General features: G+C 38.2%; 1 protein-coding gene across 5 annotated transcripts in view; it reads right to left on the bottom strand.

Moving 5' to 3' along the window:
- AFG2A (AFG2 AAA ATPase homolog A) overlaps window positions 1-14,744 on the bottom strand; it is a 208,668-nt gene that overhangs the window by 185,786 nt on the left and 8,138 nt on the right. For all 5 annotated transcript variants that reach the window (XR_008730645.1, XM_055700731.1, XM_055700734.1 and 2 more), the window contains exons 6-9: window positions 13,982-14,111; window positions 13,283-13,339; window positions 12,296-12,419; window positions 10,482-10,737 (exon numbers count right to left, since the gene is read on the bottom strand). Coding sequence is in view for 4 of the 5 variants with exons in the window: in XM_055700731.1 (XP_055556706.1) it covers window positions 10,482-10,737; window positions 12,296-12,419; window positions 13,283-13,339; window positions 13,982-14,111 (567 nt within the window). In the remaining variant the exon portion in view is untranslated. The remainder of the gene's footprint in view (window positions 1-10,481; window positions 10,738-12,295; window positions 12,420-13,282; window positions 13,340-13,981; window positions 14,112-14,744) is intronic.

The raw sequence follows: 14,744 nt of genomic DNA, 5'->3' as shown, positions 1-14,744 counted from the left end.
CACACAACAGCTGAAAAACTCAGATGCGTTCTTCTATTTGCATCCCAATAAACTTCTACGGTTTGGAAGGGTGCGTGGTTTGTTTGGGATTTGTTTTGTTTTGGGGGGGTTTTTTGGCTGGTTTATTTTGGTTTTTCTTTTTTTTTTTTCCTCCCCAATGTAAGTAAGTATGGAATCAAACATACCAATAAATTTACCAAGGAATAAAATAAAAAAAAAATATCCATGGACCAGACTCCTATAAATATATTTTTAAACTTAATTAATTTTTATTTACTCTGTACATAAAATGCATGCCTATTTAGAAAAAAATTCACAAACCAGAAACTCTTACTTTTGCTCTGGAAATGGTATTCTGCAATATGTCTTTAGCAACCCAGCACTATACGGGAAAATCCCTGAAGAACTTTCATATGCTGTTTGCACAGGAAAGATAATGCCCTTAAATCCCTTGTAACCATAACGTTGCAAATTCACTCAGCTAACCTGAGCACTAATCTACTGTAGGGATTACGTGCACGATTTATAGTCCTTCGTGCAGAGCTCTGGCATTTGCTGGAACATGTCTATGGACCTGACTAAAGTTGCTGAGAGGTATGACAGGGGAGGGAAAGGAAGGAAGGAAGGAGGAACTGTATTTTCAAAACTTCTTTCATACAGGAAACAGTTTATTCACAGATCAGGTACACACACACCATTTATCCTAAGACAATGACAACAGCGGGAAATAAGGAATATAAGACTGCCTGTTTCTAGCCTGCCTTCATACATAAATGTTCTTAAGCTATGGTTAGTCATACGCGTGTTAGAAGAAAAATAAGGACTGCCAGGCTACCAGTTTAGCAAGGGCAGAAAGACAAGAAGCAACAGTTAGTCGCTAAACGCCAGTCTAATTGTAATTAGGAACATTGTCAAGTCAGAATACAGCTAAAGTCAGGAGACCTACAAAAACTTGGCCTGAAAATATTTAAGCTTTGTCCCCCAATAGTGTCTATTCATTTACATACAAAAGCCTACTGCTAACTGATTTCACTCCCGCAGAACTAACACAGACATACCAATTAAGGTAGATTTCACCAGAGGACCTTTTATGAGTTTTTATCAAATAAACAAAACAAACCTAAGACTACTTTCAGATTCTGTTTACTATTATATATTCCAGGAAAACATTTTACCTGAGGCCTGAGAGCAAGTCAGAAGACACTAACCTTTTCTCCTATAGTATCATTTCTACACAAATAGCTTGTCTGAAGTATAGCTGATGCTAGCTTATTCAGAAAAATAGCACAGCTATGGAAAACATCATTTTTTATTCAGATACTGAAAAAGCTTGCAACTTTGCAACCTAAAGATGAACATCTACTCTAATTGGGTTAGTTTAGATCTTTCTAAAGCCAACAGAGCAAGACAAAGTGACACGAATCACAACATGATCAGTCCTTCCCTATGCACTACGAGGGGAACAAAACTCCTACAGATTTTTAGTACAGGAAGAACTGCACTTCAAATGTATTTGAAACCGAGTCTGTTACCATTGCTGTTCAAGTTACATTTGAAACCAGACTCCACAGAAAAACTGGAAAAAAATAATGCATACCAATTGTTACACAGAGATGACACTGTACTTGAGCTCTAGATGTTCCCATATTACAGTCACTCAAATGTAAAAGCACACCAACTGATCAAACAAAATTTGAACAGAACTAAGGCAAGAAGTGTTAACTAATATTCAGAAGATATCCAAAACCAGAAACACAACTGTGTCAGATGAAATTCTGCCTAAAGCAAGACAAAGTGGCATAAATAAATATCAGATACATCATAAAAAAAACCCCAAAGAGAACAATGAAAAATTATTGCTTTCCAAAGCCAAAAAAAGTTACTAAAGGCTTCTTAAAATGTAATACACCTTTCAAATGAGTAACTTCCCAAAAATTATGCCTATATCTTGGAGAAAAAAAAAATAGGTTTAGTCCAAACATATAATTCCAATTCATAACTAGAGCCTGCTCCAGAACCAGGAAACAGAATAACTTTCTGAATCATCTGCAGTAATTTAATGCTAGGCTAGGAGGGCAGCAGTGAACACGAACTCTGTTAGTACAAGAAAAACACTGCAGTGCTTGCATGATGACCAGCATGTGAACATGTGTGTGGACAGCATGTCAACAGTGAGCGTGGTTAGCCTACTTCAGCTAGCAGGAGGTGGAAAATGAGAAAAGACGTGATGCGAGAAGAAGAAGGAAGTGTGTAAGTCTGCACAATGTCTTTCAGTTAGCAAAATGCCAGTTAAGATGAATGACTGTGTAAAGCATGTTGTATCACCAAGAAGTCCACAGATTAGCCAAACCTTTCTCAGAGATTAAAGGTCAGGAAGTTGTCTTCAGTTCTCTGATGTGCAAAACCTTTAAAGTTAACACAGGGAAGCAAGCAGCTCGGATCACTGTAGAAAAAACCCAAACCTATAGGATAATTTAAAGATAGTGGACTACAGTGTCTTCAAAAATCAGTTTAGTCTTGGTTAAACCCCTTTCACTCATTCAAAGGTACTATACAGAGAGGTGAGGATTTCTCCTGTTGCTAGAGGAATAACATTGCCTGGCACAAAACTCTCATCCAGCTTCACATCCAGGGAGCTGAAGCACCTGACTAGCAGCACACCACTCCTGTCAACGTGACTTAGAGCTGGGTTACCGACATTGTGTTGATTCCCAGGTCTAGAAAATAAACAGGGACGACACAGAACTGTCTGCTCGCACCGCAGCTCAGCCAACGACCCAGCCTAAGACATTATCTGTCCTATATTTGTTCTGTTCTTAAGTAAAATGACATAATGCTAAATTTTCAGGATCCGCAAGCTGAGGAATGACATTCTGACTGCCATTTCACTGGTGTGCACAGGTAGGGCTGCACCAACACAGGCTACTCTGGTGTCCCTCTCACTTCAAACCAAACAACTTGTTTTGGGGCTGACCCTCCAACCCATTCAAGTAGAAGCTTCTATGTGCATTGCCACACACGAACATTATTTCTTCTGTACCACTCAAGCTGCAGAAGCAAGACCACAGCGTCTATCTGCCATGAAAGTTAATTTAAAATATTAGCGACCGTTACTGATCAACCCTTCTGAAAATATTCTTTATTTCCTGTTTTTATAAACATCAGCAGACAGAATGGGATGTGCTTTAAACAGATTAAGTACTCAACCAACAAATGTGTATATGAAGTCAGCAACCCCATCATCCAATTAACTTCAAGCCAGTTTCAGATAAAAGCACACTTAAAATTAGTTACGATGAAAACCAAAAGTTCACACGCCCTGACTGCAGTAAGTACAACTCTCCATACAAAAACAAAACTCAAGCACCATTACAAAACAAACAAAAAAACCCCAAAAATTTTATGTAAGAAAAACAACTACAGAAATAACTATGGAAAAAAAATAACTACAACTACAACTAAGCACAACTGTAACATGCACCAGTGTCTCTTCAAAGAGGCAAACAGAGCAAGACATTTTCTCTCTGGATACAAAGACAACTTGCAGTAAAGAAACATCTGCGCACTCAGCATATGTAGAGACACAGGGTAAAAAAAAAACAGATTTAAAAATTTTGCAATCACATCAGAATGACACTGAACCCAAGTAGAAAGGTGAGAATCTAATGCTATGCAGCTAAAATAACACAATTTTTGTGGAATCTGAGGAAAGTAATTGAACTATTTTAAATGTTTAAGACAGAAGTTCTAAAACCAATTCTGACTTTGTCTTTGCCTTAGAAGATATTGGGGGGAGGAAATCCTAAGAAAGAGGGCAAGGATCCCACGGACAAGAATAAGGTCAACACACTCCACCCAGTCTCAAGCATGTTCAGTCAAGCCACTCAGCAGCATCCAGATGTAGCCACTTCTGCATGAAAGCCACCATTCTGAGTTAGTGCTCTAAGAAACAATCAAAAAACATGTTGCAGTCTAAGTCCAAAAAAAGCCACATCGCTTTGTTATGTATACATGCAAGCAAGGACTCATTTATTCATAACCTGTTAAGACGGCAAACTAGGTCAATTGCTTTGGTTTAAAAACAGCTTCTATGCTAAGGATCCAACTTTAAAATCACAGAACACAGCATTAACATAAATCTTGGTCTTCTTGCACCATAAATTAGTATGATGGAACACAGTGTCAGAAAACTCAATTGCTCCAATCCAAAAATTAACTTGTAGCTTTACTTCTGTATTACATCTGGACTTTTCAGTGCACTTCAAAATCCAGTGTTCTGCCATCTCTGCAAAAATCCCTCAACTTCATAAGAATACATTTTTTGGCATTGACCATCTGACCATACATATTCTTAATATTCCCCACAAAACCCATATTTTCTACACAACCTTTTCATAAAAAGGCACACAGCCTTTCCCACCTCATTTTGCATGTCCCATGGGAATCAGTATTCAGTTAGAGAATGCAATAGCAGATCGTTTGCAACAGCACAGTTTCAATCTTTTTCTATGCTACACAAAAAAACCAACCAAACAAAACATCAAAACCAAAAACAACATAGACATGGTATCTTCAGTCGCTTTCCATAAAGGAATAAATAACTATAGCACATCAAGCAGTGTTTTCTCTTTAAAACCTTTAACTGCAACCAGTTAATTTGAAAACAAATCAAAAAGCACCTTGCAGAACAAATTATCCCATTGCCTTGGTCACCAACAGCCTTTGTCAAAATCTACACTTTCAATAGTGTCTCGGCCCACGTTCCCAAACTTGGCATTATAACCCAAGTAAAATATTTCCATTTATTGTACACCCCAGCAGAACTCGGGTCCAAATCATGTTGGGAAAGGTTCAGACTGAACCTTTATGGCTTGACTTAAAGAAAGGACAGATATTTTTGATGCCCAGACACTAGACTGTTTCATCAAGACTGTGTCTGAGCTGAAACGAAGAGCTCAGATTTGAGATGCAAGGCTGAGAAGCCACGTATTGAACGCAGCATTTGTCTAAGTGAAATACCAGTCAGAGGCAGGTCCTCAGGGTGCACAGAGACCCACTGTTAATCACATTAGCCCAAACGGCTCACGTTTCCTGCAGGTGGCCAGGCTACCAAAACTGCAGAAGCTGGGGGGGGGGGGGGGCGGGGGGGGGGAGGGGCGGGGCAGAATTCACATAGGTCTAACAGAAACATTCCTGGGTTTTAGGAGAATTTCTTTCCCCATCAATTACAGGGGAAAACAAAAAACCTTCAACTGCCTATTTTTTATTATTATTTTTCTTTTTAATGCAAGTGAATTGATGAAATTCTTTTTTGAGTTGTAAAAGATACAGCAGGAAATTTCTCGGCTCCAACAAAAGCCAAGTACAGTATCCCCCTAAATAACTTATACTTTTACAGATCTAATATCTATATATAATCAATATAAAGAATCATCATATATAAAATCCAATAAAGAACATCCTAGCTGTATTATTCATCAGAACACAAGGGTAATAGAAGGGCTGAATGAATACCACAGACAGTAAGATCTTCAAACAAGACCCTTAAAATTATGAAAGAAAGACGACAGACCATATCATATGTCTATGCAAGTAGCTTCACAGATTCAGTAGAGTAATGCTGATTCACACTGGTCAAATATGTAGCTCAGTTTCTTATTTCTGCAACATTTTTTGGAACAGCCAGCTCAAGCCACTGAACAGTTACAACCCTGAAGACTAAGTAAGGTGATACCTTAAACTATTACAATCAGGTAATTTTTTTTTAAAAAAAAAAAACACACCCCCAAAAAAATCCGAACTGATGCAAAACAAAGCAATTAGTGCTTCTTTCACAGAAGTCTCAAAGCTTCAGTGGTTGCAATGCAACATCATCACTGGAACCAAACAGATGTTATTACAAGACAGACCACTATTTAAACACAGACATTTGTTCTTCCTCTCCTCATGATGCTATCTTATCACAGTCCAAGTGTTTTATATCAGCACACTGAAATTATGTGTAATGAACACGGATGTTGAAGATAAATTCTAAGAGTTACAAAGCAAATACTTCCTTTCTCTGTAAACAATATGACTGAACCCACTTCTTGAAGAAATCAAGCTATATTTATATTCACCCTCTTGAAATGCTACAGGCAGCCATAGAAGGATAAGTTTATAATAAATTGCTATATTTGGAAACCTTTGTTGCTAAGCATCTTCTAACATTCAGTACAGTTTATACCATTCATGGCTCTGCTACATAATTAACATTTCGTGTGTTTTAAAAAAATAAAAAGTGCAGTGCTTATCTTTGTTGTTAAATTAAAACCATTATAATGTTTTAGGGAATTAATAAAACTCTGTGTGGCCAATTAATTAAAGCAGAAGCAATACGATTGCAGGGGCATACAAACACTGGCATTATATGCAAGGATATAGCAGTGCCTATCTTCTAGACATTGCCTCCGCTTGAGACAAAACAATTCAGAAGGCAGCTGTTCACACTAAAAGGTAGTCCACTAAATGATTTAGGACATAGTAGACCTCTCCCAGTCTTAAGAATATGACTATGACTTTCTCAGCTGCACACATAACTAAGCCCTTTTCTTGTCAAGAATTCTGTGCATGTGAAACCCTCCGAAGGCACTCAAGTCCTCAAGAATCTACCATGAGGAGCCCATTGCAAGCTGATGCCCACAGGATATGGTCCATTGCCCATCAAGGTATTTGCAGGTTTGCCATACTATGTTGTTAACCTGTATGGAAGTATGCAGTTAATTGTGGAAAACAGAAACATGTTGCTAGGCCATAGAGAAATCCCAACTTCTCCAATGTCATCACTACAGCTATATGTAACCTTGAACAGAGATGACGTACACTAATTCTGAAAGCATTGCATCTAAGCTACTGATACTTGCCATGTTAGAATATTTTACTTACTTTAAGTTTGCTGGAATGACCACATTTCTTTGTAAAACAGATGAATAATACTTGCTCAACATGTGAGGGGGGGATACAAGTACTCTGGTACAAGTCCAAAGCACACTGCACAGATTCTCTTGTCCACTTTTCCTCTCCTTGCCCATTCCAGCCACACAACACAACACCACAATTCTGTACACACCATATACACAGAAGCCTAGAAACATTCAGCACAAAACATGAAAGGTTCCTAAAACTTCGTCATGACTTCCATGAAAATGCACAGAGTTGCTGAACAGAACAGAAAACTTGCCTGTCTGACCCCAGAAGTACCACTGAGCAATTCTTGTACTGGAGAACAAACAACTTCTGCCAAGAAAACAGTTGGAATATATTTAACTAAAAAACAGCTATTTACTTTTCATTAACACATGCTCTTCAGAATTATATAGGAGACAAAACATCAAAGCTTTATAATGGAGTATCTTAGGAAGCATAACTATAGATGCAAAAGTGAAAGGTTTGCCTATCATAGCCCTACAATTACTACATTAACTGTGGTACATTAATTACCACACCCTTAGTTTATCTAAGCAGTATATACACAATATTATACATGTGTTAAAAAATCAGAGTTGCTGTATAAAGATAAGGGAGGATGAGTCCTTTGGAAATGATCTAAACTTTGTGTTAAGAATAAAACTATATTTAGCTTGTAAACTTTCAGGCTTTCCAGTCACAAATGAAGTACCTAAAGATAAAAATGGTGTAAGCAGGACTCAAGATTCTCCCAAAGACCACTACTGCAGTAATAATAGCAAATTACAATAATCTTGTACCAAAAACTGAACATGTATTTCTGAGTTCAGAATTCCTGCTTCTAAATAGTCTCCGCATTTCAGCTGTTCCTACACACACATTATGTGTGAAAGGGGCACAAGAAACCTTACAATTTATGAAGCAACTCTTTTACATATATATATATATATATATATATATATATATATACACACTCACACACACACTCACATATATATAAAAAAACCACTCAGCCATTGCCTGAATGTTAAGCATTTTGGCTATTTAGAAATGCACACCAGCAGTCTTAGCTATAAGTTTATACCATGTTTTATGTTGTAATATATACGAAATATTATGTTCAATTCTGAGCCCTACATTACCAAAAGGTTATTGACAAACTGGAGGGAGTTCAGAGAAAATCAACATAAGTTCTCAGAAGGCAGGAAGGACTTATTTATGTGGAAAGATTAAAAGAGCTAAATATTTATAGTTTGGCTCAGTAATGAATGAGGAGGTAGGGGACATGAGAACAGCCTAGAGATATCTGAAGGGTGTAAACACTAAGGAGGGAGAGTGAATGTGTTATACAAGGATGTAAATAGAAATAATGGGATAAAACTAAACAAGGAAAACTTAGGCTGAATATCAGAGAGCATTCCTGGACAGCAAGCTATCTTGGCCCATGGCAAAATTTCTTAAATGAAGCAATAGAAGCCCATTACTCGGAACAACAAACAAGACTAGACAAAACACTGGAAAATTTGCCATATGGAATAACCTTGCTCTGCTGAGGAGAAATATAACTTCATAAAAGCTAGTCTTTTCTAAGTTTAACTCCAGTTAAAGCAATAATATTTTACAAAGTGTTGAAAATTTAATATTAAAAAATAGATATCGAGAGCTTGATCAGAAAAAAAAAAGAATCCAACTAAAAATGCTCCTTATTCAAAGTAACTTAAATCCAGCTTATGTAGTACTACAACGAAATGATGCTTCTGCAGTTCTTTGAAGGAGAAAAATACATGAGGGCTGCAAAGAGTTAACGGCGCTGGACTGTATTCTCCCCAGCAGAGGTCACTCCAAGTTAACAAATAGCAAAGTCTTAACAGCATGGATTCAAACTTCAGGGATGATCAATACAAAGGAGACGTCCTCCTTCCCTCATCCTCAGCACTGGCTTTGGAAGCAAAGCTCCCAGATAACAGCATGTCCTGCAATCAGTCACAGGTGGATGCCAGAAGTTTTGGAACTACGTAGCATGTAGTGCTCCATTTTCGTAACACTGGAAATTAATTTTCTAAAAGGCTTTCATGCAGTGGGTAAATATCATCTCATTGCAGTTGGATTATGAAGTGTCCAGAATTGATGCGTGCATGCACAATTAAGTCTAGGCTTGGTCATGTTTGGAAACGAAACCACAACACTTCTTACTGAAAATTTTACATTACATTAGTGAAGTATTTACTATGTGAGGACTGTGCCACAGGCAGACTGACTGGCTTCCAAAAACACGGAAGGAAAATAAAAAGGGAGTTTATCTTTTTGTTGCTGTTGTTTGTATATATTTGTTCTTAAAAGAATGTTTGCTGACTTAAAACAGAGCTTAACACACAAGCAAAGCCAACAGATGAGCACTATAATGAGCAGTCTGTGTCTGTACATATTTTTTTTTCTTCTTGATCCATACAAAAGTCCACAAATTCATAATTGATAACTATCCCTTAGAAATTCTGGAAACTGGCAAGTAAAAACCTTGCTGTTCCACATGCCAACACCCCCAGTAAGACTTCTGTCATCTTCATAGTTAATTCTGATGCAAGTTAACCATGCACTGTGCCACCGCCAGAGGAAGCTGTCCCAGTGCCAAAGGAAATAAAAGTAACCAGCACATACAGCAAACGTTACTTGCAAACTACAAGGGAGCAAATAGGCATAAGCAGAGCTAAAGAGTCATATTTTGACTAGACTGTTTTAAACAGCTGCTCATGAGTAGACTTTAGGTCCAACACTTAAACCACATAGACACATTCTAGCAAAACGTAAGAATTAATAGAGCATACTTCTAATACTCCAGCCAATGAAAACAGAAGTGAAGTCGTGTTGAAGTATTCCCTGGAACATACTGAACCCTGGCTGCATGATGCATGGCTAATTCTGCAGGGTTATGCCTGTACCAGAGGCCAAGGGACACCTTCCAACCCCCAGCTCAGGATGTGCTCTCCAGCTCTACCGCACCAGGTGCGTACAGACCCCTAGCCTCTGCCACCCGCTCCTCATCTGCAGGCAAATGAAATATGGGCACAAAATATGGGAAGGAGCTACAGTAAACACCACCCAGGCCCACAGGCTCAATACCCTGGGTACAACGACATGCAGGACAAGCTGTCTACCTTGAGTGACTTGGGATTTTTGTGCAGAGAGGTAGGCTCTAGAGCAAAAAGACTCTTAGGGATATTTCAGTTAACTCACTAAACCATTGGTTTACTGAGAGACGACTAGCTAGCTAATTTGCTAGAAAAAACACTGGGGAATCCCCTGTGCCATTAACCTTATTAGATTTTAAGATCTAGTAATAGTCAACAAGTTTTTCTGTCTCCCCAGGAGCAGACTGATATTCATCATATTTCATGCCTGGTTAGGTTTTTTGACACAGAAATTAATTAAATGTCATTGTTTTAAAAGCTATTAGTACAGACTGTGGATTTTTATTTTTTTTAAACAAAATAAAGGGACTAACAACAAAGTAAGTTCCTAAACAAGATACACAGTCTTACCTGCTTCCTTGCACAAGGCTGCTAAGTCTGCACCCACATAACCATGTGCACTATCAGCCAGTTGCACCAACTCCACTGCTGTGAGCGAATGTGGAACTTTCTTGAGAAGCTTTTGGAGTATGTCCAGACGGTCTTGGGCATTAGGAATTCCAATTTCTATCTCTTTATCAAAACGCCCAGGTCTGCGCAGTGCTGCATCCAGTGCATGAGGACGATTAGTGGCCCCAAGTACCAAGAGCTGCCCTTCACTGCTTTCCTGAAGGCATCAAACAATGCAAAATATTAAAATACAGTTACATGTAACACGTCTTATAAACATACTTCTCACTTACTTTTCCCAAATATTACACACACTAAACTCCTGATGCTAGCCCTAAGAACACACCAATTTTTCAGAATATATACACCACAAGCGATCCCATCCAACCTATCCCTAATTGCAATTTAGCAATACTATAGGCTGCAGGCACATACAGATAAACTTTACTCCAGATGCCCTCATCCCAGTGTCTCCCTCTTTAATCCCCAAGAACCTGCTTTCATATATCAGGATAGCAAGCATCAAGCAAAGGAAAAGAAGAGTTTAAACTAAATGCCAGCACTGGCGCAAGAATAAAAAGGTATCAGCAGGCCTTGAAAAAACAAGGCTGGGAAACAAATAATTTAAGGTATCAAAACCAGCAGAGACAGGAGGTTATAAAGCTTCCTGTAGGTTCAGTAGGGAAAGCAAGGTCAAAAATCCGAACCAACTTCCTCAAGCTCCGCTTTTACACTTCTGAAGCGAGGCAAAAATCTGCTATGAAGTTTCTTGCAGTGCCATTCTCTTTTTGTGAATGAAGCACCTTCTCCAGAAAGAATACCCATCAGCTTTTGCCGTCAGAAAATATGTCCTGCCTGTAAACAACTCCAGACTGGGCAACTCAAACTACAGTGCAAAAAAAGTGAGAAACTTGTAGATTACATAAACAGCAGAAACTCATTTTCATACTGTGGACAGATTTCTTCCATCTTCCCTGCTAATAATCATAAAGAAAGTAGATGAGAGATTGGCAAACTTTATGGGCATAATCTATAATGTACTGTTTCTTCAGTATGCTTTTATTTATGTCTTCAATATTACTATGGCGATCTTGAAATAACTGTTGTTGCCTTTAATCATGTACCCTATACATCACCGGAAGTATTTTGATGACTGATTTCAGAGCAATTAAAAATACCTGGCTTAGGTCAGTGATGGGGGTAGGTCTATTCTCCCAGATAACAAGTGACGGGATGAGGAAATGGCCTCAAGTTGCACCAGGGGAGGTTTAGGTTGGATATCAGGAAAAATTTCTTCACTGAAAGGTTGCTCAAGCATTGGACCAGGCTGCCCAGGGATGTGGTGGAATCACCATCCCTGAAGTGTTTAAAAACCACATAGATGTGATGCTTAGGGTCACGGTGTAGTGGTGGGCTTGGCAGTGCTGGGTTAACGGTTGGACTTGATGACCTTACAGATCCTTCCAACCTAAAGGAGTCTATGATGGTCTATCACTAAGATTTCAGTTTTATCTCCAAAACTACAAGAGTGAGAAAAGGCAAAAGAAAGACAATGAAAGGAGAAAAAACTTTTTTCATCGCGCATTATCAGGAGATATTCCCCTCCTAAGTCTTCTGCTTAGCATCCAAGAAGGCATGAAATAATTACATAAAGTCTCACCTAAGACTGTTTTCTTTCCCCCCAAACAACACATCTAAAATTGGCTGCATTATAGAAGAAAAATTATTATGTTCACCTGGTCCCCATACACATTGTCTCAATACAGTCTACTTACTGAGCCAATGCCATCCATTAATGTCAGCAACGAAGCAACAACTCTCTTTTCAACTTCATTCTGAGCCCCTTCTCTCTTTGGACAGAGTGCATCCAACTCATCTATAAATATAATGGAGGGCTGACTGGGGGGCCGGGGAAAGGTAAAAAAAAACATTTAGGTGCTCAGGAAGATTTAAAACACCTAGGCAGAAAAGTGCAAAGCTGTACACAGAAAATGTCCAGTTCCTACAAAAATTGACAAGCATCCTGCTCCTTTAGGCAACCAAAAGTTTCGACCTTGAATATGGTGTTACACAACAAGGTAACTAAAATGACTAATATACTAGATAGCTAATACCTTCAAGATGACCTACCAATCTACTTCTCTATGACTCTCTCCCAAAGACTCAACATTTAATATACCAAATTCACCAGTGAAAAGACAGCATTTTATTTGCCACTTCTACAAATAAAGTATGCGCTAGTGTTTTGCTAATGTATTATGAACACCAATCACCTGGCAGTCTAAAGTCTGCCCTAAACCAGGTTCAATATATTTCAGCAGAATGTTACCCTAACCCAGAGGCATGCTATAGCCAGTACCGACACTAGCCCGTTTAGAGCTAGCTTCCATGTCTCAGCACAGTACCACACATTGGTCTCCAAAGATAAAACTAGACAGAAAAATTTGGATCCAGGTGAAACTCTGGCTCATCTTTTGAGATAAGCCTACAATACGCTGGCGATACAGACAGAGCGGTTTGGCACCATCTGTAACAGTCATCTAAAAAGGGTAGTGTCCAAAAGCATTTAATAGGCATACTAGATTTGTCTGCTTTCCTTCTAGCTAAGCTCTACATAGACAAATTTATTTCCTTTTAAAAACCACTGCAGGAAAAAATTTCAATTCAAAAATTCCTGCAAGTGTTTTTCTTTTAAGAACATTAACGCTGGAACCAACACCGCAAATAAGTTAGCATGAATAAAATTATCTGGAAGAACGTACCACAGAGAAGCTTCAGCAAATATCTGACGTAATCTTGATTCAGACTCCCCATAAAACCTATAATAATTAAAATACTTTAATAAAAAACATTTTTGGTCTTTTCCACGCAACTTGGAAAATTACTGCTCGTGTGTTCCAAAAAGCCATATATGGTGCCCTTTCAAAGTCCCAAAGAATTTGCAAATCTACAATAAGCTTTATTTCCACAAGGACAAGAAATTAAGGTAAAATGGGGCACAGACAAAGACATAATCATCTTGTAACTACAAAAAAGATCAAAGGGAAAAGTTTGTCTCTTCTGTGTTAGAAAATTTTATCTATATTTTTTAGAAAACAAAATATAGTTCCCCAGACACATTAATCTGTGCAGTGTTATCTTCATTTCAAATATGCTTTAACAAATCATTCACCTTGTTGCAGAACTAACAAACACGTAATTGCAGATGCAGTTTCAGTGCCCTCTTTAATTTAGTCCATGCCTTACACAAATTTCTTGGCCAAATCCAATAACCCTCTTTTACTGCAAGAAGAAATATAAGCCCTACTTGAGAGAACCCTTTCCCGTTTGTTTTTGACTCTCTTGGGCAGGTTGCCCATAGCCAATTCTCCATCTACACCTATCCACAATGGATAGATGCCAGGGCAGATTCGGGGCTAATATATTTATAGAATTCATGAAAATAAATTGGGTGGACTTACTTGCTTATTATTTCAGGACCATTAATAACAGTAACATGAGCGCCAACCTCATTTGCAATGGCTTTGGCAATCATAGTCTTCCCGGTACCCGGAGGGCCATATAATAGCACTCCTCTAGGAGGAGGGATTCCTTTAAACAAGCACATGCACAGAAAGTTATTTGTAATAAATGCTCGAGTGAACAACCTGCACTTGCACATTTCACTGTCCCAGTTATTACCAACTATAACCTGACCTCAGCATTAATTTCTTTAACAGAAACATCATTTTGATGAAATTGTAGGCTTTCATTAGGAAGAGCACCCTTCTATGGGACATACAGCTACATTTTTTTTCTTCTAAAGTCCAAATGATACTGTTTAAAAAGCAACTACTCAAACAGTTCTATTTCTCAGTAGTTCAACATAATAATTCTCCCTATGTGTTGTTGTTTGTTTGGGGTTTTTTTTCCAAAAAATTACTGGACTGAGTACCTAACATCCATGAGCATACTTTATTAAGTTACTCATGATTCTTACAGTGTCATTACTGCAAATTCCCAACATCAGAAAACACCTTCTCCTCAACACTCAAAAAAATTTCAGAAATACTGTGAAGCTTGCTTCAAGAATACTTACAAAAAGATAAAAAATACACATCAAAAGGATAAATTTGCCTCTTTAATGGCAAATGTTAAGAGTTGCAACAGACAGAAAAGAAACATTCAAAGACAGAATGTAAGGGACACTAGAAGAACAAGGTACTACTGGATACAGTTAAAACG

This window comes from Falco cherrug, chromosome 1, assembly GCF_023634085.1.
Source record: "Falco cherrug isolate bFalChe1 chromosome 1, bFalChe1.pri, whole genome shotgun sequence".
NCBI lineage: Eukaryota > Metazoa > Chordata > Aves > Falconiformes > Falconidae > Falco > Falco cherrug.
The sequence above is the reverse complement of the archived record's forward strand: the minus strand, read 5'-3'. Positions and strand labels throughout refer to the sequence as shown.